The sequence below is a fragment of the Nematolebias whitei genome, chromosome 10, assembly GCF_014905685.2.
Source record: "Nematolebias whitei isolate Nwh7 chromosome 10, NemWhi1, whole genome shotgun sequence".
Lineage (NCBI taxonomy): Eukaryota > Metazoa > Chordata > Actinopteri > Cyprinodontiformes > Rivulidae > Nematolebias > Nematolebias whitei.
The window spans coordinates 20,475,731-20,502,643 of NC_056507.1; the positions used below are offsets into that span (position 1 = coordinate 20,475,731).

The 26,913-nt window shown below is 39.9% G+C and overlaps 1 protein-coding gene across 1 annotated transcript in view; it reads left to right on the forward strand.

The window, feature by feature from the left end:
• Positions 1-374: 374 nt before the first annotated feature.
• mical3a (microtubule associated monooxygenase, calponin and LIM domain containing 3a) overlaps positions 375-26,913 on the forward strand; it is a 53,756-nt gene continuing 27,217 nt past the window's right edge. The window contains exons 1-29 of the mRNA XM_037683446.1: positions 375-748; positions 1,315-1,522; positions 1,667-1,780; positions 1,932-2,033; positions 2,717-2,872; positions 4,080-4,180; positions 5,256-5,513; positions 5,639-5,754; positions 6,133-6,259; positions 6,545-6,638; positions 7,727-7,874; positions 10,087-10,283; positions 10,414-10,532; positions 10,648-10,710; positions 10,843-11,019; positions 11,894-11,995; positions 12,826-12,909; positions 13,993-14,103; positions 14,586-14,642; positions 14,791-14,904; positions 15,054-15,158; positions 15,502-15,612; positions 17,283-17,384; positions 18,473-18,586; positions 18,913-19,099; positions 21,746-21,840; positions 21,995-22,091; positions 25,016-25,211; positions 26,611-26,867. Coding sequence (XP_037539374.1) covers positions 470-748; positions 1,315-1,522; positions 1,667-1,780; positions 1,932-2,033; positions 2,717-2,872; positions 4,080-4,180; positions 5,256-5,513; positions 5,639-5,754; positions 6,133-6,259; positions 6,545-6,638; positions 7,727-7,874; positions 10,087-10,283; positions 10,414-10,532; positions 10,648-10,710; positions 10,843-11,019; positions 11,894-11,995; positions 12,826-12,909; positions 13,993-14,103; positions 14,586-14,642; positions 14,791-14,904; positions 15,054-15,158; positions 15,502-15,612; positions 17,283-17,384; positions 18,473-18,586; positions 18,913-19,099; positions 21,746-21,840; positions 21,995-22,091; positions 25,016-25,211; positions 26,611-26,867 — 3,991 coding nt within the window. The 5' untranslated portion in view covers positions 375-469. The remainder of the gene's footprint in view (positions 749-1,314; positions 1,523-1,666; positions 1,781-1,931; positions 2,034-2,716; positions 2,873-4,079; positions 4,181-5,255; positions 5,514-5,638; positions 5,755-6,132; positions 6,260-6,544; positions 6,639-7,726; positions 7,875-10,086; positions 10,284-10,413; positions 10,533-10,647; positions 10,711-10,842; positions 11,020-11,893; positions 11,996-12,825; positions 12,910-13,992; positions 14,104-14,585; positions 14,643-14,790; positions 14,905-15,053; positions 15,159-15,501; positions 15,613-17,282; positions 17,385-18,472; positions 18,587-18,912; positions 19,100-21,745; positions 21,841-21,994; positions 22,092-25,015; positions 25,212-26,610; positions 26,868-26,913) is intronic.

Sequence of the window (26,913 nt, forward strand, 5' to 3'; positions counted from 1 at the left end):
GAGACAAATAACCATTCACTCTCACTCACACCGAGGTACAATTCAATTACCAGTCAGCCTAACATGCATATTTTTGGTCTGTGGGAGGAAACCGGAGTACCCGGAGAAAACCCATGCATGCACGGAGAGAACATGCAAACTCCTCCCAGAAAGGCCCCCGGACTGGGATTTGAACCAGGGTAACCTGTTCACTGAGAAGCAGCAGCTCTACCAGTTGCACCATCGTGCTGCCCTTTTATTGGAACCATGTTGTCATAATTTGTCTTCAAAAGTTGTCTTGTAAGTTTGCTTTCTGACCAGTTCTTTTTTGTGATTTATTGTTTTTTATCTCTGGTAGGATGAAGATACCTGAGGCTGGAAGTTAAAGCCCTCCACCAGAGAGAGGCTCTTACAGGGCTGGGGCTGGACCCAAAGCCCCCTGCCCTAGGGTGGGGTGAAGGGCCCTCCAAGCCCTTCTTGAGTCTGGACCATGGGGGATGGAGGTACTGGTGCAATTGGAGGAGATGGGGTGAATCAATCCCATGCCTTGTTTGACAATTTTGTCCAGGCAACCACATGCAAAGGCATACTCAAGGCCTTCCAGGAGCTCTGTGAACATCTGGAAGTCAAGCCCAGTGAGCACAAGCTCTTCTATCACAAGCTCAAGTCCAAACTTAACTACTGGAAGGCAAAGGCACTCTGGGCAAAGTTAGATAAGCGGGCCAGCCAGAAGGAGTACAAGAAGGGACGTGCCTGTGCCAACATAAAGGTAATCCGTCATCATATGAAACTTGATAATTCATCTAAAGCTTCAACAGGTGGCTTGGTTGGGGCTCCTCTTCCAAGTAAGAGCCAGCAGAATAAAAAATGAGATCCACAGTGTCTAAGACTCATGTAATGTGACGCTCATGTTTACCAACCAGACGGAATTGCAAAGACAGGACAACACAAGGACACGTTCTGTTAAAAAGACATCTTGACTAGGCCATGACCATTTGTTACGTGCAGATAACAAAAAAAGAAGAGAATATGGCTTATAAACTGCCCATGCTAACACTGTTAAAAATGTTTAATTTAATCATTGTATCATTTAATTATTACATTCAACTGTCTATTGACTTTTTTCTTCAATATCATGCTAGTTATGGGTCTTTTTGTCCCCTAAAATATTGTGCTTTCTCATTGAATGTAAAACTTTATTTGTAGAACTGAATGCATTGGAACAATCTATATTATTACTTTGCTTTATTTTGAAAAAGGACTGAAAGCTATTTGTATGTGCACGACTGACATATGTATTAAACATTTCTGTATCATGCACGTGTCTGTTTTTAGTGTCTGATCATCGGTTCAGGGCCATGTGGCTTGCGTACAGCCATAGAGTTGGCTTTTTTGGGGGCCAAAGTGGTCATTCTGGAGAAGAGAGATGCCTTCTCCAGAAACAATGTGCTGCACCTTTGGCCCTTCACCATCCAAGATCTCAGGGGCCTTGGGGCCAAGAAATTCTATGGAAAGTTCTGTGCTGGTGCTATTGACCATATCAGTGAGTACACATCATACTTTGTTCTTATTACTAACACGTTGGATAAAATATTACCATACTTTTTTGTTGCATATAAGAAGAGGCATTAAAATATTTAGCTGTTTAATGGCATAAACACTTTTTAATGTTTTTTATGTGTTGTAGGTATTCGTCAGCTTCAGCTAATGCTGTTAAAAATGGCTCTTCTGCTGGGCATTGAGATCCACGTTAATGTAGAGTTTAAGGCCCTTATTGAACCCCCTGAAGAGCAAGGTGAGAGTAAGTGACTTAAAGTTCTTCCAGGGGAGTTCACGAAACATAAACCAAGAAGGATTATCTGTTTTATTAAAGAGCTGTCTACTGTACAGACTCTGTAAGCTTGGCTCTGTGGATACATTTCTGTCTGGTTACATGTGCTGTGTTTTCTCAGGGATAGGCTGGAGGGCTGAGGTCCACCCCAGGACACACCCTGTCAGTGAATTGGAGTTTGATGTCATCATTGGAGCAGATGGAAGGAGAAACACACTACCAGGCAAGTTTTTCATGCACAGAGAAAAAGAAAAGCATTAGTAATGCTTTTTAATTGATTAAACAAGGAAACGATGAAAACGTTTGTTTTTTTTCTAAGCTGACGGCGCTCACTGAGAATGATTATGATGTCACTGGTATACAGCTGTGGACGGATAGCTGACCTCACACTGTTCCTCATGTATGAAAGAATACATCTGTGCATATGTTTGTTTGTGCCTAGCTGCTACACTGAACTTCAAAGAGTATTTACTCTCCTGGCGCAGCAGAATAGGAATTAGTGAATTGGCTGTTTGTTTCCTTTATGTGTACTGGGGCCTCCCACCCTGCCACACTGTGAAAAAGAGCCCTGTGGAGTAGATCTATAATCCTCATCTGTGTTACCAATAGTTGCGTCTATAAAAGGAAGTTGTGCTCCCGAGATACCCAGTAACCTTAAGATGCATTCACACAGTGTGAAAAACCAAAAACGGTTTATGTTGTCCAGATGTTGAACATCTGGTTACATTTAAAAAAAAAAACATGCAGGAAGTTTGATATGTTTTGAAAGCAAATATTGTTGGTGGGATGATCTAATTTTGCGGTTTGAGTGTTTACCTTTTGTCAACAGTGTTTTGAATGCGTGCTCTAAAAGTTTGAAGTCACGAGCCTTTGTTGTTGAGCTTAAAGCCGTCTCTGCTTCCACAGGATTTCGCCGTAAGGAGTTCCGGGGAAAGCTGGCTATTGCGATCACTGCTAACTTCATCAACAGGAATACAACGGCAGAGGCAAAAGTTGAGGAGATCAGCGGCGTGGCCTTTATCTTTAATCAGAAGTTCTTTCAGGATCTCAGGGAGGCAACAGGTATGTCAGCTTCATCCTGCGTCATTGCCATGGAAGGATTTTAGTTTTATCTTTGTTTTAAAGCAGAACTTTGTAGTTTTTGAGACTGCTTACTTGTTCCTCCACATTCCTCTCTGCTGTGCTTCATCACTGCCAGTAGAAGTGGCTCAATGGTATATATAAGCTGCTTGACATTGATAAGTGCAACTTAAGTCGGTCCTCGTCTTATCGGTTCTTCTGAGGTGTAGGTGAATTGCCACTTTGACTTGTTTCCCTGCTCTGTGGGCAGAATAGTCATCACAGAGCGGGTGGTTTCTTTTAACGGCCTCCAGCTCGCGCCGAGTTCTCTGATCCACCAGTAAAGACAGAAAGGTCTGGACCTTGTCATTGGTCCACAACACTGCTTTTGGAGCTTCCATACTGAACTAGAAACGAGAAAAAACTAACTAACTAAAACCACGCTCTGCAATGATCAGGGAGGAAAATTTAGTCGTTATTGCTGGGCAGGTCATCCGGTGATGTAACTCCGCTAGCAAATCGACGGCTGCTGTCTGCTTACGTCAAAACCATCACCTCGGAGCAGTCCACTTGGAACTTCAAAATAAATGTAAACCAAGCTGATTGGGGGTGGGTACCAGCAATGGACAGGCCCTTAACTGGTGCGCAGTGGTGCAGTACCGATGAGAGTTGAGACGGTGGCAAAGCGCCAGCTGTGCAAGTAGCAGGGACTGAAACCAGTTGGGAATTTTAACTTCACTCATTATTTTCACTCAGGCAGAAAGGATTCTTCCAAATTTCTTTAAAAACACCTGGAAGAGCCAAAAGGGCCACATTTTTTACATCTGCAGTACTGTTTGTACACAGTGCCAACATTTTTTTATTGTTTTTATCACACCAGGGTTTTTGTGTTGTAAGCTATTCATCTGTTTCCTGTAAACAATGTAGGTCAAAAAATAAAGGTAAATAGGACAAATAACGTGTACTTTATATCACAGTTTGTATTAGTTAGCACACCCAATTAAAGTGCTTAGGTTTGAGGCCAAGTTGTCCACATTTTTTTGCTGACTTTACAATGTTGTTGGGGCTTCTGTTATGTGCTTAGAATCCCTTAATTACTGCTTTTGTTCCCAAATGATGACAAAACTGGGTGCTGCTGCATTAAGGAAAAGGACAGGGTTTTTCTTGTGTAACAAAACATTTTTTTTTTACATATACCTGCTCTTTTTAGGTATTGACCTGGAAAATATTGTCTACTACAAGGATGACACACATTACTTTGTGATGACTGCCAAAAAACAGAGCCTGTTGGAGAAAGGAGTCATTCTGCGTGTGAGTGATCAAAGCCCAAATCCCAGCATGGTGTTTTCTTTGTGTGTTTGAAAGAAGAAAAAAAACTGTTTAATCTCATTTTTTTATGTTACTGTAGTTCATGTAAAGGTTATATCTACCATATATGCAGAGATGATCATAATAACAAAGATGTTGGACTTTTACCCACTCCGACCCAAACCAAAAAGCTCTTCATTATTTCAGCTTTTTCTTCTCTGTGATTTTGCCCAGCATTAGCCTAATGGCCTAACCAAGCCAACGGTGTTCAGAAACACACTGCCAACTCGTTGAGTTTTTGTGTCCACATTATATACACTAGTTTCCTTTTGCTGGGCACTTTCCACAGGAAACAGGAAAGACCTTTTTAAATGTCTGTCTTCATGTGCAGTCATAAGCAAAGGTGCGCTGTGATGCCTTGGGCTTGTCTTATACTAGTGGTGTTTTTCAGACAGCTTTCCCTCCTGTTACATGTAAAACCATACATCCAGCTAGACAAATCTTTTCACAGCTATGAAAATAACTCCAGGAAAGAAATGAAGGAGGGGTGGAAGGGTGAGCAGAACAGAAGCCTTTCAGAAAGCTCAAGGCAGCACCACAAATAAATAAAAAAAAATCACTAATTCCTGTTGTTCATTCCCCTACCCTCGCATTCATCTAACAGTGCTGAGGTGGAAGGAGAGTCCTTCTGCTTGAGGATGGATGTGCTGCTCACCTCCCTCTAAGAAAACATTATTTTTAAAGCATGCAGTGATTTGATGTGTCAAAAAGAACCCAGCACAGTTCATTTCTGTGCCAGTGATTTAGACTTTGAGACTGGCGATGAAACCGTTGTCTACTGTAATCCATACCATCAAGACAGAGTTGAAGGTAGATTGTCTTTTGTTGGTGTGCTACCAAGGTTGTACAATAATTACCAAGCTGAGCTTCATGAAACTCTTTTGGCAGTACGTTAGAGAAAACTTAAACTTGTTCTTCCTTCAGACCACAAGATATGCAGCTGCAGACCCCATTGCTTCAGTTAATTTAGCAGTTAGTGCTACCTCTAATCCTGCTTTCTGTCCTCTTTCACATGTAGGACTATGCAGACACTGAGCTTCTCCTGTCCAGAGCTAACGTGGACCAGGCTGCCTTGTTGTCCTACGCATGTGAGGCTGCAGATTTCTCCACCAACCACCAGCTGCCTACACTCGACTTTGCCATCAACCATTATGGCCAGCCCGATGTCGCCATGTTCGACTTCACTTGCATGTATGCCTCGGAGAACGCTGCCATGGTGCGCCAACGCAATGGCCACAAACTACTGGTGGCGCTTGTGGGTGACAGCTTGCTGGAGGTGCAGATTGTTTTAACACTATTGCTGAATATTTAAAGTTTATGTTGTGGTCTTTTATAATGTCCTTTTTCTCATGGCTGTGGTCATATTTGATTATTGAATGTGGTGTTGGCTCTTGTCTTCAGCCGTTCTGGCCCATGGGCACTGGCATCGCTCGAGGTTTCCTGGCAGCCATGGACTCAGGCTGGATGGTGAAGAGTTGGGCCCAAGGAAAAACCCCTTTAGAGGTTCTAGCTGAGAGGTGATAATGTGGAATCACTGATGCACACACTGAGTTTCACTCTGTTCTTGTACTCACATTTATACACTCATGCACAATCACACATGTTTAATCTCTCTCTTCAGGCACACCCTTTTATCTCTAAGTGCTTTACTAGGAATTGTGGCCATATGCAATTTAAAGCATCTGTCCCACCTCACCTAGTACTAATAGGATAAGAAGCTCTCATAAGGCCTGAATGGAATGTGACTCCATTGTTCTGTAGTACTTTACAGTGCTTTGTGATCGTAATGTTAATGATTTGTTAATGGGTTTCCATGGTGTGTTTTTTTTACTTCAGACATACTTTACCTTTCTTGTACTGGGAAAGACATTTAAATCTGTCACTTTGTGTTTTAGGGAGAGCATATACCGACTTTTGCCTCAGACGACACCAGAAAATGTCAGTAAGAACTTTAGCCAGTACAGCGTGGATCCCACCACACGTTACCCAAACATCAGCCTTAACTTCCTCAGGCCTAGTCAGGTGAGCATGAGTGGTCACAAACCACAAGGCTTATTTTATATTCTAGTCATTGCAAATTAAAAATAGACATAGTAATCAAACTTTGGGATGTAACGTCCTGACGCATGCTCTTTAATTGAAGTAGATAAATCTAACAAGGTTGAGTCAGGTCCTCAGAGGACCTGACTCAACCTTGTTAGATTTGGGATGCAACATTTGCTGTTGTTTGATTTTCACTAGTTTTGTTCTTGATAAGAATAAAGTATCTTTTGTGTCACATGTGTTGTTATATTGTTCATTTTTCAGGTCAGGCATCTCTTTGACACTGGAGAGCGCCGAGAAATTTGCATTGAAATTGAGAACGTGATCAACTCGTCAACACCAAAGTTGGCCAGGAATGGTTCGTATATACTAATTATTAAAGAGAAAAGAAGACAATGGTCTAATCCTAATCTCCACCTCAAGCCCTAATTAAACATGACCAAAAAATAAACTAGTTACATACTTGTAATGTTGCAGACTGGGGGACAAAAGTATAGTAAGGTGTTAAACCTCTACATAATGAGGTATTTTATCTGCATTATTCACTCTGTGATATTCATTTAGCATTAAAGGGAATTCCTAAAATTACAAAAGTAAAAAAAAAACTCCCCCCTCCTAAAATATATAACAACATCAGTTACTCAAAATCTGCTAGTGATTTGTTTGTGGCATGACAATCCTGTTTCCGTTTTAATAAAATTGTTATTAATTACAAGTCCACATCAGAGCCTGTGTGCACGTATTTGATAGTGACAGGTCCGAGCACTCGTCTTCTCAACAGGCACCCTCTCTAATATTTGTGTGTGGTAATTGGGATTAGGCCTGTGCACTGATTCATACCACCTCTTAATGCTGAACAATCAGTGTAGGATTGACCGTAATGTAGTAATAATGAATTATTTTTACTCCAGACTATTACCTGCTTGACAAACAGTTGCAAGGTAACATAAAGTCCAAATGCATGGTGTTGCTTTTTTGGGGTTCTCTAATAGTTTTAACAGTTTTAAAATATTGTCTGCTAAATGAAGAAGTTAAATTAAAGTAATTGTGGAATGTTGGAACTTTGTGGATGGACTGATTGTGCAGCTTAAATGTCCTTTGCGTGCACTAACCCACTCAGTTCTTTTTTTTTTGTCTTTGATATATTTGACTTTTAGAAAAATAATGTTTCTTATTATTTCTGCATCTTCTAACTTGTTTGGATTTTTGTTCTCTTTACATTGGCAAAACATTTTCCATCACAGTTTATAATGTTTTTAATGGCTGGGTTAAAGCTGGTACTAATAATTAATGTGAAAGTCATGGATGACAACAGTCTATATTCTTATGCTCAGCCATGTATTGCCACGCTAGAACAGTTCATATTTATTTTTAATTTTAAATCAAACTCCCATTCAAAGCACTGCTTAAACATTGAGCCTTTCTTTTCTTTTATGCACACAACAGAATCCATTGCTCGATCCAGTAAACTGCTCAACTGGTGCCAGAGACAAACAGAAGGGTACAGGAATGTTAATGTGATGGATCTAACTATGTCTTGGAAGAGTGGCTTGGCACTGTGTGCCCTCATTCACCGATACAGACCGGATCTCATGTGAGTATCAGAATCACAACCTGTAGAGCTCACATGTATAGACAGCAGAGTTTATTTGATTTTTATTCGTTTCGTTTTGGCTGTTAGTGTGCTGTTGAAATGTTTGCCGAGTGTGTCCCATAGTGGTTTGAGAGACAGAGTTAGGTCTGCTACTGTGCCTGAAATGACTGCCTGGCTCTGTTTATGTGCTTGTTTGTTGCAAATTATTTTTATGGTCCAGTTGGGCTTTTGATTTTGGACAGTATATCACTGTAAATGAGGTGACAACTAACAGTCCCTTGGGTCCCTTGAGGGAGCCTTCTTTATATCCGCCATTCTTCTCCAATGCACCCACATATAAACACGCTCCTTACCATCTTATATGCTATTACCAATGCAGTCTCCATCTGCTCTGTCTAATGGAGTTTATTACCCTCTGGAGGCTTTATGGAATTCAACATTATCTGCTATTAGTGTTTCAGTCCTAGCTGACCTTTACAGAGCAGTGCAGCAGTAGTACTCTGCCACCTCTGATTGGCCAGATGATTGGAGGATCAGAGACAGTAATGAGAGGAGGTAGAGCAAAACCATCTTAATGTGTACACACGTAAAAGGCCGATACTTACGGAGGGGTTAAATGAAGATCTCACTGATAACTGATGTGATCTTCTAATGCCAATGCTTTTAAATTGATTTATTTTGAGGTTGAGATGTATTGATGAGGCAGGTAATAGCATTTTAAGCTGGAGTTTAATGACTTTGTGAGTAATGTCTTCCACAAAGTTTACAATAACCTACTGTAAAGAGTGCGTCATTAGTGATGGTGTTAATCTTGGTTCCACAGCAGATCATTTGGATTAGATCTAGGTAATTAGAAAAAAAATGCTTTAGCATCTGAGAAATGTATTATTTGTGTATAACGTTTTAAGGTTTGGTGACTGTTATCACTTGGTCTTGTAGGTTTCTTTCAGTTCCTTGGGATTTTGAGCACATTGCTCATGTTTAATAAAACTTGCTGCGTTACTTGGTACAGTCTAGAGATACACCGATCCGATATGAGTATCGGTATCGGTACAATGTAAAAAAAATAAAATAATTCTTGATTGGATATTGGCAGGGCAGCACCGAACCGATACTAGTATCAATATTGGTATAGATTTCGAAAAATTCTTGATCGAGTATCGACAATGTGACCGATCCATAAGGACAGGAGCTGATTGCTGTTTATTTTAATACCTTCCAACCAAGCTAGTGAAGCCATTGTTTTTTCCTCTTATTTCAGCTCCTTTATTATTTATTTTACATTATATTTAGAATTACTGAACCATTGGAAAGGTTTGTTGAAGTTTATTTTTTTCATGTTAGACCAAGGTTGTCAATCTTTGTTTTTGTCAGTTTTAGTATCTTTATTATTATTTATTTTACACTGGATGTTATACTCATAACTGCACTGATGGTGTTGTTTTTACATGTTTGACCAAGCTTGTGAAGCTACTGGTGTGTTTGCTGTACTGGTGCAGAGTTTTCAATCAATTTGTAATTCAGTACAGTTATGTCTGCGTTTAAAACTCAAATGTTTTAAGTTAATTCAGCACTGTTTTTCTGTATTAGATCAATATCGAATCGATATCTGTCAACATTAAACATCACGTATCGGTATCGGAAGTGAAAAAAGTGGATCCGTGCATCCCTAGTCTTGTTATTCTTTTTTTTTTCAACCCTATAAACCAAGAAGGGCTGGTGATGTTATTAAATTGCTTAATAATCTAGTGTTAAACAGATTGAGAACAGGACATTTTTTGATGGAGACCAAAACAAAGCTTCAGTGTTGGATTTGCAAAAACTATTATTATTTTTTAATTTTTTTACTTTGTGTCTATTTTATGTTTACTTGGCATTCATTTCAGATATGGCAGTCAATGATATGTTCTACTTTCTTTGTCAATTGTACATAAATGATTATAAAGTAAATACCATTTTGTTTTTCATCCTTAAAATAGTTTAGAATATTTTCAAATAAAAAAAAATAGTCAAAAGTATGGAGCAAATGTGCTGATACTGAATATTTAAGGAAGCCTTTGTGATTAAGATTAGATGAATTAATAATAAAATAAACATGATCCAGTTGAAACAAGTACCGATAAGTCAGTTTTGCTAGTCTACGTTTTTGTTGTGATTTTGAGCATCGACTATTCTGCTCCATCCTTGATTTCTCCTGTGTTTCATTCTTCAGTGACTTTGACTTTCTGGATGAGCAAGACCACGAGAGGAACAACCAGCTGGCTTTTGACGTGGCAGAGAAGGAATTTGGCATCTCGCCATGCATGACAGGCAAGGAGATGTCGTCTGTGGTTGAGCCAGACAAACTCTCCATGGTCATGTACCTCACTCAGTTTTATGAGATGTTTAAGGACATAGTGCCACCTGGAGGTGAGAATCAGTGATACAGAAGGGTTGTTCTGTTCATGACATGTTTTTTTAAGCTTTATTATTTATAACCTTGAGATAATTGCAATTCTTTGGTGACAGTTCTCAATTTATGTCCGTTATATGTGTTCAGACAACCACAACTTGAGTCCAGAGGAGAAAGCTGCATTGATTGCCAGCACAAAGTCTCCCATCTCATTCTTTAGCAAGTTGGGTCAAAGCATAGCGATCTCCAGGAAGCGAAACCCCAAGGTCAGCAATAGAAAACTGCGTTTGTAAAAGCTTGTTATCATTCTTTCAACATAAACCTCCCTTTCCTTCAATGGTATGCTTGAGTGTACAATAACTTGTGACTTGTCTTTAACAGGACAAAAAGGAGAAGGATGTGGACGGTTTGGGGAAAAGACGGAAAACCAGTCAATCTGAAGATGTGAGTTGTTCTGACGAGCAAAGCTGACGAGGCTTGTGCCAATTCATTCTACCAGAACAACCTGACGAGTCCACCTAGAGATTTAGCCTCTTTTTTTTATTTAAAAAGGATCTTTTTGCTGCTTTTCCTCAGGAGGAATTATGCAGGACAGGCCGCGACGACCGGCCGTGTAAACCCGCTGTTTCTTCTGAGATAAAAATGGACACCGCTGCTGTAGGGAACAACAACAAAGTGAAGGTCATGGCCACTCAGCTACTTGCCAAGTTTGAAGAGAACGCTCCAGCCCAGCCTACAGGGCTCAAAAGACAGGTATGGAAGAAACATTCATGAATCATAATTGTGGCATTTCAGCTGGTTAAAAATGAAGATAAATAGCAGAGAAAAGATGTGCGACTTTTTAGTCGTATGAGCTCAGAAAGTTTGACAATCGTAAAGGGATTCACTTTTCCTGCATTGAGTTTTGACAAACATGCACATTTTAATGCTGGGCTACAGGGCCTCTTGTGTCATGGTGGACGAGCTGTAGGCCACTGTATTAATGAGCTGAGGTCCAGAATACTAATGTTGGTCAAGCAGAGTATTGTTCCTGGGTCGTAGGCGGCCTCAGTGCTGACTAGACTTGCAGGGGATTGGCTGGTTCACAGAGCTTTGCTTTCCTTGCTACTGATGTCCAACTGGGTGATGTGAGGAACAAATGGGTTATTGAATCCTTGGACAACAATTCTGAAAGAAAAGAAAACAGCTTTTTTTTTATGTTTCACAACTTTGTCTTTGAAAAACTGGTTCTGATTACAGAAACAAAAGTCGGATAGTTTCGACTTCCTGAGTGTAAAGATTTTGAATGTTTGCAAAGACGTTTTGTGACGATTTATAAACGGTAAACAGTTGCTCAGTTAGATCTTCTTACGCTCATGGTTTATATATATTTTTGTTTCTACAGACAAATGGTTCAGTATATCTTAGTGATGTAAAACTGTCACAGCTTACAACTGCACGCTGATATCTTGACATGTCTTGTTTTTTAGCTTTTATTTGTCTACATTTGGTACAACACACGTCTGATTTTCTTCCTTTTTGTTTTCTCCATGGCTTCATCTTCCTTCCTGGACCATTTCACGATGCCTTGCATGATTTTTCTGTCCCTCTTACTGACCACTGGCACTATCTTTGCCTGACCATAAAGGGGGATTCTCTGCCCAATTTCGACTGCCTCTTTTCCCCTTGCCCTCCACAAAACCCTGTGAATGAGCCGGTGCGCCTGGCACCTGTGCCTGCATGGAGAAAGGTAAACTTTATCCATTTAGAAACTAACTACTAACCTGATCATCTAACCCAGACGTGGGCAACATATGGCCCGAGGGCCAAAAGTGGCCCTTGAACAATCTCTATCCAGCCCCCAATATCCATAATTGTTAAAAAAACAACTTTTAAATAAGTTGATGAAAACCTGCATTTTATCAATGAAATTCAAGGAAATCTAAATTAAGCATCTTTGGACAAATACATCAAAAACCTTTGGGTTAAAAAAGCTAAAACCATCGTTTTAGTCGACTTATTTTTTGTGTTTTAATTAAAATTTTTATTTTGCATATTTAGGCTAAGCAAAGATATTTTCTTAAGATAAAATTTGCAGAGTCTTCCATCCTAAAGATTAATGGGGAGACACATTTTTATTAAACATGCTAACTATGCTACAACAAGAAAAAGCCTGACAAAAGTCTTCTAGGATATATGTTTTAAAGATTTTTTATTTTTATTTTTATTATCTATGAGGCCCTTTGATTGTTTTCAATATCTTGATTTGGTCCCTTGGGAAAAAGCAAAAAACGTTGCCCACCCCTGAACCGTATGTCCCTGTGGAGGATCACTGCAGAGCCAGCTGCTTTTGTTTGTCCTGTCCAGTCTTGGTCCGACTTCCCTTTTTTGAGGGCTAACTTCAGATTTGTTGTCTTGAATTTATAGGGATTAATTCAGTAGGCAATGTCTAAAACTGTGCAATTGTATAACTTCTTAATCACGAGCCTGTGAGGCTTTGTGTTTCTTTTGTGTGTGAGAAAGAGACATGCGGGCGCTACACTGTCATGGTCTCCCTTTGCTTGTTCTGTCATGGTTCAGAGACGCACACAGCAGCAGGAGAAGCTGAGCATTCGCTACAAAGAAATGATCAAATGTCAGACAATGCCCCACAGAGGGGAACAGGTATGGTTAGCTATGCTAGCTTGGTAGTTTTCCCACTCCTACAACCCTTCAACACCCCTTAGATCCAGATCATTCCCGTTAGAGATACTGAAGTGCCTTTACATCTCAGAAACTTATAAATGGAGACGTTTTCTGTGCATTGAAAGTAACAATAAAAGAACCAGTTTGGCCTAATACCTGTTGATCAGCGGAATATGAGGATTTTTCTATGTTTTTATGATTAATCTTTTCTGGCTGTGTCCATATTATATGTTGTCCCACAATTCTGCAGCCTCATTCATCTTTCCTGTCTATGCTGCATTTAAACTTCAGTTTATTTGATCACATCACAAAAAAACCCCCCCAAAAAAACCTTCAGTTTATTTTTAGGATGCATTAAAACAAATCAGTCATTGGCCACCAGTCCTGACTTTTGTCATGTTTTTCATATCAGCAGCAGAGTCGCCACAATTAACCACTCAGTGTGTTTGCCTTGCTCTGAATGCCCTTTTTCTCTTCCCATCAGATTAAGATGCCGCTGTGGAAACATTAATTTTAAGCCTCAGACTCCCCGTTTGAAAGGATTTAAAGTCATGGCTAGTTTGCAGTTTCTGTGCAGTACACATTAAGTCTTCGGCTGCTGAGTCAACAGGCTAAAGATTGATACAAAGCCTGGAAATTATATGAAAAATCCAAAACAGCTACATTTTATTTTAGGTTTTTATGCATTATTATAGGTTTGTTTCATTTATTTTAACAGTTTCTCTGTGGTTGACTAGTTTTAGCATTAGTTGGTATTTTTGCAACTGTTTAAGGTTTTTTAGTAGCACACCTGCAATTTGTGCTGTGTCTGTCATTTTGCCTTATATGCTCCCTCTCACATTGTGTGTGTGTGTAGTTTGCAGTTTTTGAACAATTAAGTGTTGATGTGTAGTGTGTTGTAGTTTTACACCTTCTACTTTATTCTTTGAACCCAGTAGACACAGGTTTTCAAACCAAACGGTGCAAAATTAGTTGCATTCAAAATATTTGTTCCCATTTTAGGTATAGCTTTTTTTCACAATTGTTTCCTGAATGTGTTGTTCCTGTTCCTCGTATTTTAAGGCCAGAAGTGGTGCAGACCAAATGTCCAGCTCGGGCTCTCGAAGCTGCCCAAAGAAAACCATTCTGCTCCCTTCCTCCTCGTCCACCTCCTCGCTCTCTCTGCACTCAGAGGTGACATAAAGTGTGGTGTCAGTCTGTCTTTGGTCTGTTTGTCTCCCTATAGCTACAAACCAACCGCAGGCCTCTTTAGTGTCCCTATACTCTCCCACACTCCATCTCGTTTCTCTTTGAACACTCCTGGATTGTCAGGCGCTGTACCTCCGATGTGGCTGCTGTAGTGGGTGTTGTGAATGAATAAAATGCTGCATTTCCTAGAGTTTACTTCTTAGTTTAGCTTCTATAATGTTGTTTACGTCATCCCTGTGAGTGGGTAGTGAATGTCATTATCAGAGGTGCTGCTTGTTTTCATGCTGACTGGTATTTTGGGGGGTAACGGCTTACTGTCAACTCTGGGACGTCAGGTTTCTTTTTTTAACATATTGTCAGACACGTTGAGGTTCTGATAGTCAGCATCTCACGTTTTTAACTGTAAAATGTTCTGTAAAGAGTCTTCATTTCTATAATGTGCATGTCTGCTTATTTCTGCATTAAAGAATATCCTTCCTGAGGAAGAGGAACTTGAATATTATGAAAGGCCTCTGATACACGGGGTACAGTATTGAAGTGAATGCATGTCACTGTTGCTTTTGTTTCTGTTTGGAACGTGTTTTCTGCAATAAGTTGTGTTTAAATACATATCAGAGATTAAATACAAGCAGTACATTCATGAGCAACATCTCATTCAAGCTCCCTCGGCAGGAGTGGAAGCCATTGCACCTAACTGACCCAGGACCCATCCACATCCCTGGTGTACAGGAGAGGGCAGAACGCCTACTCTCAAAGTTTAAAAGCAAACCTAACAAGCCACCAAAGGTGAACACCATGGTTGAACAGCTGGATGTTGTCATGCCATTGGGCTATGATCTCTGGCAGCCTTTACACAAGTGAAATGATGGTATTTGTGTGAGGATTCTTTAAATATAATGTTCCCTCTCAACCATTCTTCTGCCCCCCTCCGGAAGCCGAAGAAAAAGCCGACCCGTTTCTTTTTAGAGCAGTGGCGCTTGTCCCGAGGACTGAACGCGAGCCCTGCTTCACCGCTGTCTTCTCCAGATGTTTCCAGAAAGGTTAGGCTTGTGCTGGCTGATGGTCATGAGAACACAGCCGCACTAGACGGCTTGATTCAGACATCTTTTTTAGATTTAGTGTTTGTTTATCCAAAGTGTAATCTGTAGTTTCTGCAAGAAGTCTGTAGCGCTTTTGTTTACTTTGTGCAAGGCATCACTTTCAGAGTTTACTTACCCAGGCTTACTTTACTGCATGAATTACATGCTGTCCGCTGGGATTCTGAAAACAAAGACAAAATAAACAGCCTCGGTAATGGAGATTGCATTTATAATTGTTAGCTGCTTCTAAAAACAAAGATGTATCTAAAGCCCTTTGGTAACTGAATCAATTATTTTTCTGCAGGAGCCAGTGAGGCCTCTGGACTCTGGCCAGTTGCCTATATTTGTGCTTAGTATTCAGGAGAGAGCTGAGCAGCTTGCTTCTCAATTAGAAGGCAAGCCAGCAGGGCCACAGGTGAATCTTTCTTATTAATACCTGCCGTTATTATTAGTTCTGATAGAATTGTATTCGGGCTCAGCTTTTAAAGAGTCCCAATTTAATTATTTTTGTATACCCAGTATGTTTGACATATGGACTAAGCTGATCAATGATTGTTAGTTGGCATTGAAATCCAAGTTGCAATTGATATTGAAAAATATATATATACAATTAAATTATGAAGCAATAAACCTAACCAACAGGATACATTTAATTTTGTCTTTGATCATACATTTACCATATTTTCCGGATTAGTCGTTGCTCTGGAGAATAGGTCGCATCAGTCAAAAAATGCCTCGTGAAGATAAAAAAATAAAAAAATAAGTTAGAGCGGGACAATAATTCGGTATCGATATATGTCACGATATACTTTTATTCAATAACGGTGATATGAGTTTTAAGCACATTTTTGATATTTCGATATGATTACAGTTTCGCTGACACATTTTTTTTCTGTTCGGGTTGAAGCGGCCGCTTCAGTTTCAACCCAAACAGAAAATCTGCCGTCAGACCGTCAGAATGTGACTGAACAAGCTTTCACAAGTGAAGAGAAAGCCGATGACATAATTGATAAGAGAGGAAAGAATAATTCGGCGGTGTGGAAGATTTGATAAACTGCAGGTTTCAGCTGCAAAATGTAACGGAGAGTCGTTCCAACTAGCGGTGGGAGCACATCTAACTTGTTCCACTTGATAGAATATGCTGAGAACCAGAAGATGAAGCACAATAAAGTTTGAGCCAACGTGTCCCTGAAACAACACCCCCAGCTGTATCAAGAGAGAAACACATGCAGTTAGGTTATCTTGTTGTTTAAAGTTAAAACTATTAATATTGACAAAGTTGAGAGTTTTATGTTTATTTGACGGTGATTTAAAAAAAAAAAATTGAAAGCTAAATACAAATAAAAGGTGAACATTAATTTATTCGTACAGTTTCTCTGAGGCTTTTATATTGTTTATATCGATATCGAATTATATCGTTATCGACCGAAATTAAGAAATATATCGTGATAAAAGTTTTGGCCATATCGTCCAGCCCTAATATAAGTCTCTTCCGAGTATAAGTCACATTTATTTAGACATGTATTTCACAAAGTGCAAGAAAAGATATTTAATGTGAAATATCTGAGATCCTGAACAGGCTTAATGAACATAACAAGCCAACGAGTCCGACAAGCAAGTTACCGGTAAATTCACCGATCTCGTTCCACATCACTGAATCCGTTGAATTCTTCTTCCTCTGTGTCGCTTCTGAACAACTCCGCCCACTCTGGAGGAAGATGGGCTGCTGGTGGTGGTGGGTGTTTTTAGCAGAAGAGGAACAACATATAGTTGTCAAAAGCCTAGAGGGCCCTCTCGCAGCTGCAAATGTTGTTTACTCTTTGGTTCAGTATGAACGAACATTAAATGCATCAATCAAAAGTTGCGTCATGAATAGAGAAAAAAACGTATATAAGTCACTTCGGACTATAAGTCACAGGACTGGCCAAACTATGAAAAAAAGTGCAACTTAAAGTCTGGAAAATACGGTAGTAATTAACAAACATAGGGACAAAATATAACAGACGATCACATGAAGTCATTCAAAATGAATTTGCTTTAGCCCCTCCACTAAACTTTTAACAACTTTCCTCTTTCCTTTTTGAGCTCAAGAAAAAACCCTCACGCTTTTTTATGGAACAATGGCACCTGGCCCGAGCCCAGAGCCCCCCCGATCCCCCCCCCTCCACCTCTGACACCTTGAGACAGGTAGTCGTTTCAAACCTGGAAGGAATGGAGTGCTGTGATGACGCACCACACCTGCACTGGGTTTTTCTTTTTCAGTTTTCTGCAAAAATCACTACTAAAGTCACCTGAGACTTGATTTGATAAAGTTGGCACCTGGTTTAGAAATAAAACAAACTGACTTGCAGCTTGTTGACTGTTGTTGCTGTGACTGATATTTTGGTGAGTAATCTGCATGATCGTGTCTTTGAACACATCACATATTCTTAGCTGGAGGCTTTTCAGTAAGAGCTCAGCAGTTATTTAGCTCTAGTTTTTATTACAGTTTTATTTGAGATAGTACTAGCTTGGCAGCAAGAATCTCATTTTGTGTAATTCCCTTGTGGACAATCATAGATCTCACAGGGGCCAAGTTACAGTTTAGCTGTGCAGTGGGATTAAAGCAGAGGAAAAGTGCTCAGATCCATCTATAGTAATTATTTTCATGGCTTAGGCGTGGCTCATACTAAAGTTGGCCTTAATTCTTTTAGTGTAGAGAATAAAAATCCTGTAAACAAGGTTTAATAAAACAAATTCTAATCCGGGTATAGATTAAATCTGGAAAAAAACATTTTACAGTCTGGCGACTTCAAGTGTTAGATGAATTTGAATGGTGCTTTCCAGGATTTCTATGGTCCTCATTCAGTGATAATAAATAAAACGGCTGTGTGTGTGCATATGAGTGGGGACAAAAAAAGCACGACTGCTTTACATAAATACTCAGTGAGCAGCTTTTATTGCAATGGCACTCATTTACTAGAGATTGTCCTTGTCTAAATACTGGGATAGTTGGCTTTTCTGGTGTCCCCCACATCCAATAATGCTCTATATTGGAAAATCAATGCACTTTGGAACGTGTTCAATAATTGTTTGACTAAATGAGGATGCTGTTGTCTTGATTTGTGTTGGGTCAGGCGACTACTTCTTAACGTTTGATCAGTCGAGCATGAAAACACTGACACATGGGAATTCCTACTGACTGTGACTGTACACACCCCTCCTTCTCTTTTCCATTCATTTCCTTTATTCTTAACGTTGTTCCACTTATTTTCTTCCTCTAACGTTGTTGATAGCACTATGTCAGGATGTACACGGGAGGAGTTAGCACGCTGGCTGAGCAGATAGCCAGTCAGCTTCAGTCTCGGGAAGATTCCAAGCCCAGTCGTGTACCTGAACAGAGGGATTTGGTAAGCTTGTGGTCCGTAGGGTAGAAGGCATGTGGTTGCACAAATCACAGCATCTCCTGCCTGAGTGTCGTGTAAAATTGTGTGTGGTAAATGAAGCAACATATCAATCACAGTTTAACTTTAGCTGCAGCGTGTGTGTTTGCTAATCGTTCACCTCCAGTTTGGACTGTTTAAGAGCCTTTTGGCTTTTTGTGTTCTTGTAATTAGGACTGACCTGCATCTATAGTGCCTATTGAAAATCCCCCTGTTCTTCTTCCTTCTACCCCCTCCGTCGCGCTGTTTGTGTTTTAATTTAAATGCTGATTCATCTCTGTCTCTTCCCACAGGGCTCGCTAAGAAAAGAATTTCCAGCCAACATCGGAGGCAGCGACGTCTGCTTCTTCTGTCGAAGGCGCGTGTACGTCATGGAGAGGCTGAGTGCAGAAGGGAAGTTCTTCCATCGCACCTGCTTCAAGTGTGACTACTGTGGCACAACACTACGACTCTCCTCCTATGCCTTCGATGTGGAGGACGGTAAGACTTTCATTAGGGCTAACATTGTGGAATTATTTAGCTAAATTCTGATACGTCTGAGAGGTTAAAATTATTAATGGCAAGCAAAATATATGGGACTTTTTTGACTGAACAATGAAATGACTCCAAACAACTATGAAAGAAAAGCTTTTTTCTAAACCAATGGTTATCAAACCTTTCAGGTTCAGACACAAACTATCAGCAGCAGAGACTTGTGAGGCCAACTGTTGCAGGTTAAAGTGTATACATTTAGCTAATAAGCCAAAAACAAGGATACAATGACAGCTGAGGCTGGTGTCTCCCTGGACTGCAACTGTTGACCTCTCGTTGGCGAACAGCATTTGTGAGACAGGCTCTAAAATGTCTTCAAATGTTTGCAGGGGTTTCAATTTTCAGTTCTGAGCATGTTTTAAAAAAAAATTGTGTGGCGAAGTGTTTCTCAAAATGGTCACAACTCGTACCAAACGCATCTTAATTTAGTCACGGACATCTCAAACCTGTCTAAAATGTCCCAAGAGCTGTAGTTGGACATCAGTAAGGGAGCGCACTACGAACTCGAAACAAGACTGACATTTATAGAAAAACTGGTCCAAATCTAGTTCTCCTCATTTAAAATTTTTATTCCAGTAGATTAAATCTGGGAGTGGCTGCCGAAGGTGAGAAGGATGTGTGCAGATGTTTGCAACAAAATAATGTGGAGGCCTAGAATACAACATTTCAGGTGGATTTTCAAAAGTTGGCCGCTCAAAACATGGCCACACGGCGTGTCGGTTGCTTGATTTGAAATACAGTACATAAAAATAAGTTAATAACATTATTTATCTGAGGAGCAGACTGCTTTGAGTTTAACTCCATCACAGACTCTCATCTTGAGCAAGTTTAAAGGCGACAGTGGAAACGAAAAAGTCCCTCATGAGGAAGAAACCTTTAGCAGAACCACACTCGGGACAAGCGGCCATCTGCTTCGACCGGCTGGGTTTGAGAGGAACAGGAAGGAGGAACAGATACACAATGGCAGGGCCAGAATCACATGTTAAGATCGAAATAATATCAAATGAAAACTATTCATATGTATGCATTTCTAACTATCCATTTTAAAAATTAGGTCAATTTGTCGTCTAAGCTTAAGGCAGCATAAGAAACCAACTCTAACTATAGGATTTATCAAAAGAGAAAGTCTTAAGCCCAGTATTAAAACTGGACAATGTGTCAGCCTCACGGACAGAAACTGGAAGTTGGTTCCACAAGAGAGGAGCCTGATAACTGAAAGATCTTCCTCCCATTCCACTTTTGGAAACTCTAGGAACCACAAGTAAACCTGCAGTCTGAGAGTGAAGTACTCTGTTAGGAAAATATGGAACCATAAGATCTGTAATATAAGATGGAGCTCGGTTGTTGACAGCTTTGTAGGTTAGAAGTAAGATTTTGAATTCTACTCTGAATTTGACAGGGAGCCAATGGAGAGAAGCTAAAACTGGATCTGACAATCGGAATTGGTTCAGTGGAAGACAACTGGACTTCTGGATTCTTGAAATGTTTTATCTTTTCAGTTCTCAACCAAAGAAGCCTTATTGATGAGAGGTTGTTCAGTTGTCTTTTACTTATGATCCACTTATGATTAACATTAAACTGCCTAAAACATTTAGTGTATATATATTTTTATGACAGCTATGGTAAATGGTAAATGGACTGTACTTGTATAGTACCTTTCTGTCTTATCAAGATACTCAAAGCGCCTTACAACACAGTCTGTGCCCTCATTTACCCATTCATACTGCGCTCTACTAGATCTAAGATTATTTGGTGATTTATCACATTCATGCACTGATGGGACACACATCAGAGGCAATGAGGGGTTCAGTGTCTTGCCCCGGGACACTTTGGCATGTGACTGCTGGTGGAATCGAACCTCCAACTCTTGCATTGGAGGACGACTGCTCTAACCACTCAGCCACAGCCGCCCAACCCAGTTGTGTTTTTAATATGTAATATCAACTGAGGAAAAAAAAACAACTTTTTATTATCAGTCATCTTTCAATTCTATCTGATTTCACAGTCCACGGTGGGATCTTTACTCCAACTTTTTGAAACTATGTTAACCAGACGATTTAAGTCAGATAAACTTTGGTGCCCTCTAGTGGCAGTATCAGAACACACGTTACTATAACCTACAATTCCATTTAATTCTGATCCTAAGCACTCAGAAAAATAACCTAAATACAAAGTATAAACTGAGATAGTTTTTATCAGCCTGTTTTATTCCTTCTTTTTCACACACTGACCAAAAATAGGTGTTGTAGTTTATTGGACTGACCTCAGAGTAAGAGCCTCAGTTACTGACTACAGTATTATGATTCAGTAATTGTGCTGAGCGGGAGGTGTGTATTGTGCTAGACAGACAGCATATTGTTGGTTGCGACACAGTGGCAGTTTCTCAGTGCTCGCTGTGGGAGTCAGCCCACTGATGGTCAGAGCGGAGGCACAAAGGACTTCTATTTTATTTCATTTTCCACAGTCCTCCTTTATAGTGCAGGACTTTTTGGTGAAATATGATGAATTTGCACATTTTACTTTTGTATTTTGCGTTATCTTTATATAGCTTCTTTGATCCTCATTTTTATTTTTATTATTTTTTTTATCCTTTAGGAAAATTTTACTGCAAGCCTCACTACTGTTACCGCCTGTCTGGCTATGCTCAGAGGAAGCGGCCTGCTCCTTCTCCGGCTCCAGTTTTAGCAAAGGTACCCATTTTTGTAAATTTGATCAATTCTTGTCTAAAATATCTGTCAGTGTTTGGCAAAAAAACAGCTAACATTTTTTGCTCTCACCTTCTCAGAGCATGTGTTTTGCTGAAATTAGCTGTGGCTGACAGAATTTTGCACGCTGCCTTTGCAGGAGAACCAGATGCCCCAAACCCCCATGGCGACTGTTGATGCCCCTGGAAGGGTGATGGAAGGAGCAGCAGCTCCCTCAGCTGAGCTCCAACCCTCAGGTACCTGGTTTTCCTTTGTAGATGTGATGGATGTGCCCTGCCGTCTGGCCGTGGGCGTGGGAGCCCCGCTTCGTGCCCTCCGTCGCACACTGTCCTGGACTTGCCAGCAGATGGCACACAGCCACTTAGATTCTCCCTTCCTTTATGCATACTGCATCTACCTCGTCTGCTGTTTCACTGTCAACATCCTCCTGAACCTCCTCTAGCATGACTCTTTCATCCTTTAGTTTTTATTTTAAAGTCTTTCCTCCCTTTGTTTTACTCTTTGCTGACTAATTCAAATGGGATTGTGTACATCTGAATAATTCAGAGTAGTTTTGTGAATTTGTGTCCCAGTGATCAGTTTATTTCTTGAAGGTGTGCCATTCGTGGTTCTGCCAGCTTACGATAACTAATCTGGCTTTATCGTAGAAAAGAATGGCGCATCTTAAATCTTGTTTTGCTTTTCTTAGCTCGGAAGTAACGAGAGCTCACCAGGATCTTTCTGCTCAGCTCTCCTTTGTCACGACTCTTTAAGCATTTTTGTTTTGGCTTTTAGAACGTAACGTGGCAATCAAACTTTTACATTTACTATAATTAGTGTATTCGTGAACTTTAGGTTTTTGCTCAACCACGTGATAGATGCAACATTTACATTCTCGTTTTAATTCAGAATTAAGCTAAGAGTTACTGGTACTCTTTTCTTTCTGTAACCCTTTTTTTTGACCTGCGATTGCTGTTTAACTTGTGTGATGTTATTTTAATGTCTGCTGTGTGACCTGTTTTTTTCCTCTGTAAGCTGTTTTGCTCCTAAAGTTTCCCTCTTAGCCACCAAACAGCAATGAAGTGCCTGTATCAGTGTTTTTGTGAGCTTTACCTTTCCCTCCTCCTTTGTGAGCATCTTAAAACTGAGAGCTTTATTAGTGCTTGAAACGGTGCCTGTGATTGGCTCTCAAGTGTTTTTTATCCGTCTGTCCGTGTTCATGTACCCATTGGTTCAACACAGACCAGCTGCTGTTGAGAATCTCTTGTGTCTGAATGAAGAGCATTCTTTTATGTTAGCAGCAAACTGGTTATTTAAATGTTAAATAAAGCACAAGCCTAATTAGACTTTGTAGTAGGACTGTAAGCATACATTTCAATATTTTGTTGTATAAGAAAAAAAAACTTATGATTGTTTGAAAGATTAAATTAATTACATTATAACTAAAAGTTAAAGTTTTCAAATACCAGAAGTCGTTAAGATATCACCTTATTTAGATTATTGTATATATTGACATATTTTAGAAAATATTTAATACAAATTTTTTTATCTAATTTGACAAATATTAAAAATGTAGTACTTTATTACAAGTAAAAAAAAAAAAAAATCCACAATATCCCAAATTTATTTTCCATCTAAGACATTAATGGATCCACATTAGGGATGCACAATATTATCGGCATGGTATCGGTATTGGCTGATATTAGCGATAAAATTAAATATCGGACATCGGCCATTCCATCAAAATAACTCACCGATATAAAAAGTTTCTGTTTTAAGTAAATTTTTAACTTAAGAAACTAACAAGTATATTTATTAATGCACTACTGCCGATGTGCTTTTCATTTGTCGCTTGTGAACAGGTTGAGTTTAGATTAGTAAAAAGTTACTGACAAAGACCATGCAGATTAATGTAGTATTTTAATTAAACAGCATAGAAAGCTATGTAGTCTCTGTAAGCAGGTCTAGGGAAAAAAATATTGGTATTGGTTATCGGCCAAATAAGTTTTAACATACCGACAAATCGTATATCAGCCCAAAATCCAATATCACGCATCTCTAGTTATTACAAGTCAAATAATCTACAATATCACACATTTATTTAAAGGTCAAGACACAATGGGTCCACAAATTGGAAAAAAAAAAAAAAAAAAGTAATTAAACTCAATGTCAATGATTTAAAAATAGTTTGTAGAAATAATTATCTTGTGCATAAGTCTGTACATGATATTGCTCAGTGAAGCAGAGTTATATTACAGATTAATAGGTTAGAAATGCAAAATTAGCAAATTAGGATTGTTAGGTTTTGCATCACGTGGTCTCTTATTTTCATGGTTGGTTTTAATCCAAAATGTAAAAAAAAAAGACATTAGAAATGTATTTCTAGTTTTAAGTGTTTAATATTATTAGGGAACAACTTCCAACTATTATAGCTCTTACACACACACATACACACACACACACACACACACATACACGCACACACACAAAAAAAAAATCAAATATCATAAATTGCTTGTCACACCTTTTCACAGGGGTCCCAGCGTAGTCAGTCAGCTTTTTCTAATAGGAATGTTCTTATTAATCATTTACCAACTGAAATGAAAGATATGTGCAAAAGATTTTGGCTGCAGATTAATGCATTGATCTTTTATTAAAAATAGATCTGTCAATGTGTCAGAAATGCAGTTTTAAGCTTTGCTTCTCAGGATAGGAAGAAGGCAAGGCAAACAGTCTTGTGTATGAGATTATTAGGACTATTTTAGTGTGTTAAACTGACCTGTGTGTTTTTACTAATTGCTGTAGGATTATAATCTAATGCAATAAATTCAATAGTGGACCTTAAATTGGTGTGTCCTTGTAAGTTTGTCCTTATTTTAGCATCAGGTGAAAAGTGTGAATGTTCTGTGGTAGAAAATACTAAACTCACACTTTGTCAGATATTTTACTACAGTTCATTTACTCCAGTTTAATCCCATTTATTTCTGAAACGACACAGACAGAAACTAATCCATTCACTCTGTGCTGCATGACTCCTGCTTCTCCTCTTTTCGCTGTAGCTCAGTCGATTCTCAGCCACCTGTTTGTGCTCTCTTTCCTTTTTTGATTTGCTTACCTGCTACTTTCTGCCACCCATGTGCCATCATTTCACCCGGGGTCTTCATGTCCTGCCGGACCGCAGCCCTGGAGGTCAATGGCCTGCAGGAGGCCAGTTTGGCGAAACGTCTACGTGGAACTCCGGAGCGCATTGAGCTGGAGAACTACCGTCTGTCCCTTCAGAGGGAAGAGGAGCTGGAGGAGGTGCCTGAGGAGACGCTAGCGGAACACAACCTCAGCAGTGTACTGGACAAGCCCACAGATGTTGACCTGGGATCCAGGTATAATTGTTTTGTAGGCCGTGCACTTTGATGCTGTTTATATTCTGCTGTCAAAAGGCGAAGGTGGAGCGATTTATAAAACATCCCACTGACCCACTGGACGAATTTTCATGAACCTTTCAGGAAATAATCATTCAATGTACAGTAGTCCCTCGATTATCACTGCGGTTACGTTCCAGACACCCAGATGGGTGAAAAACTTTTAAGTAGGAATGCTATATTTATTTTAGTATTTATAAATAATTTAAGGCTTTATAAACCCTTCTGCAATGTTCTAAACTCTTAAACCTACATCATTTTAACAACATACATATATGTACTGTACAGTACTGCAAAATTTTATTTGGGTACTCACCAGCTCTGCAGACCAGCAGCTCGGTTCTGGTCGGGCTCGGTTCCAATTCAGCAGACCCACCTTGCATCATGACAAAGCCCACCGCCCTGTCCAGGTTGATGTGCTCGTGCTGCCGCTCCAGGAAGGACACTCCGCACGCGAGGCTGCCCAGGATCTAGTCCACCACCATAGCCCGGATCTGGACCAGCACCGTGGCAACCAGAATCAGGCTGAACCCCGCTGCTGTCCGCATGTTGTGTTTCTCTCTCCGTTGCTGTCATTTCGTCAAAAAGCAGCGGCCGAAAAAAGAAAATAAAAGCGGCGACCGGAAGCACTGTAGGCTTCTGGGCCGTGTAGTTCTTTTGACTTTCGTTACAGTGTAGGCTTATTGAAAGAAAACTACAAAAATGGCAGCACTTGTCCGAAGTTGTTTTTTGTTTTGTTTTGTTTATGTTTTTTGTCCTATTGATTGGTTCCCATTCCCGTTAACTTTTAATCCCGTACCGTCCCAATCACATGAGTAATATCATGTTTGACAATCGTCTGTCATGTACAATCTTATATTTCAAAATGGCGAAAGAGTGAGTCCATGAAGTAGCGAGGGACTATTGTACCTACTGTATCTATCCACTGTATATGTATATGTATGTATAAACATATATCTATGTATATACCTACTGTATCTACTACTGATTACATCTTGGAACCAACTGAATTCAAGATGGTTGTCACAGACAGTTAATCTGACAAAACACCAAAATCTACATATTTCTGCCATTTTTCTTTAGAGCCGTTGTAAGATTTGTTGTAATTGAATTTAAGCCATTTGCATCACAAACTCCCCAGTGCTAACCGTTTTGTGAGCTTTTTGTTGCCAACTGTACAATAAACAGTTGAAGTCAAACCTGTTTGTCTGTTAGCAAAATATCTGATGAACCACTGGAAGGGTTGGGTTTGAGCAAAATATACAAAAGACAACAATCAAACTGGTAGAGCAACAGGCTGAAGTTATTCCATTTTTTTCTCTGCCCTTTTCCTCACTTTCTGGGTGTGGTTTTTCCACAGCAGTTCGGAGTCAGACATGGAGGAGGAGGACGAGCAGGAGGAGGCTGAGGTGGAGGAGCAGCTTCCTAGCCCTTCTGACCTTGGCGGCGTTCCCTGGAAGGAGGCGGTAGAGCTCCACGCCAAACTGAGGGGCGACCGCGACGGGGAAGCAGACGAAGCTCTGGATGACGCTGCCAGCAGGGATGGAGACTTGGAGGAAGAGGAGGATGAGGAGGAAGATGAGGAGGAGGAAGAAGAAGATGAAGAGTCTAGTGAAGGTGAGTTGGCGTTTTGTTGTTGTGTGACTTCCTCTGTTTTAATGTT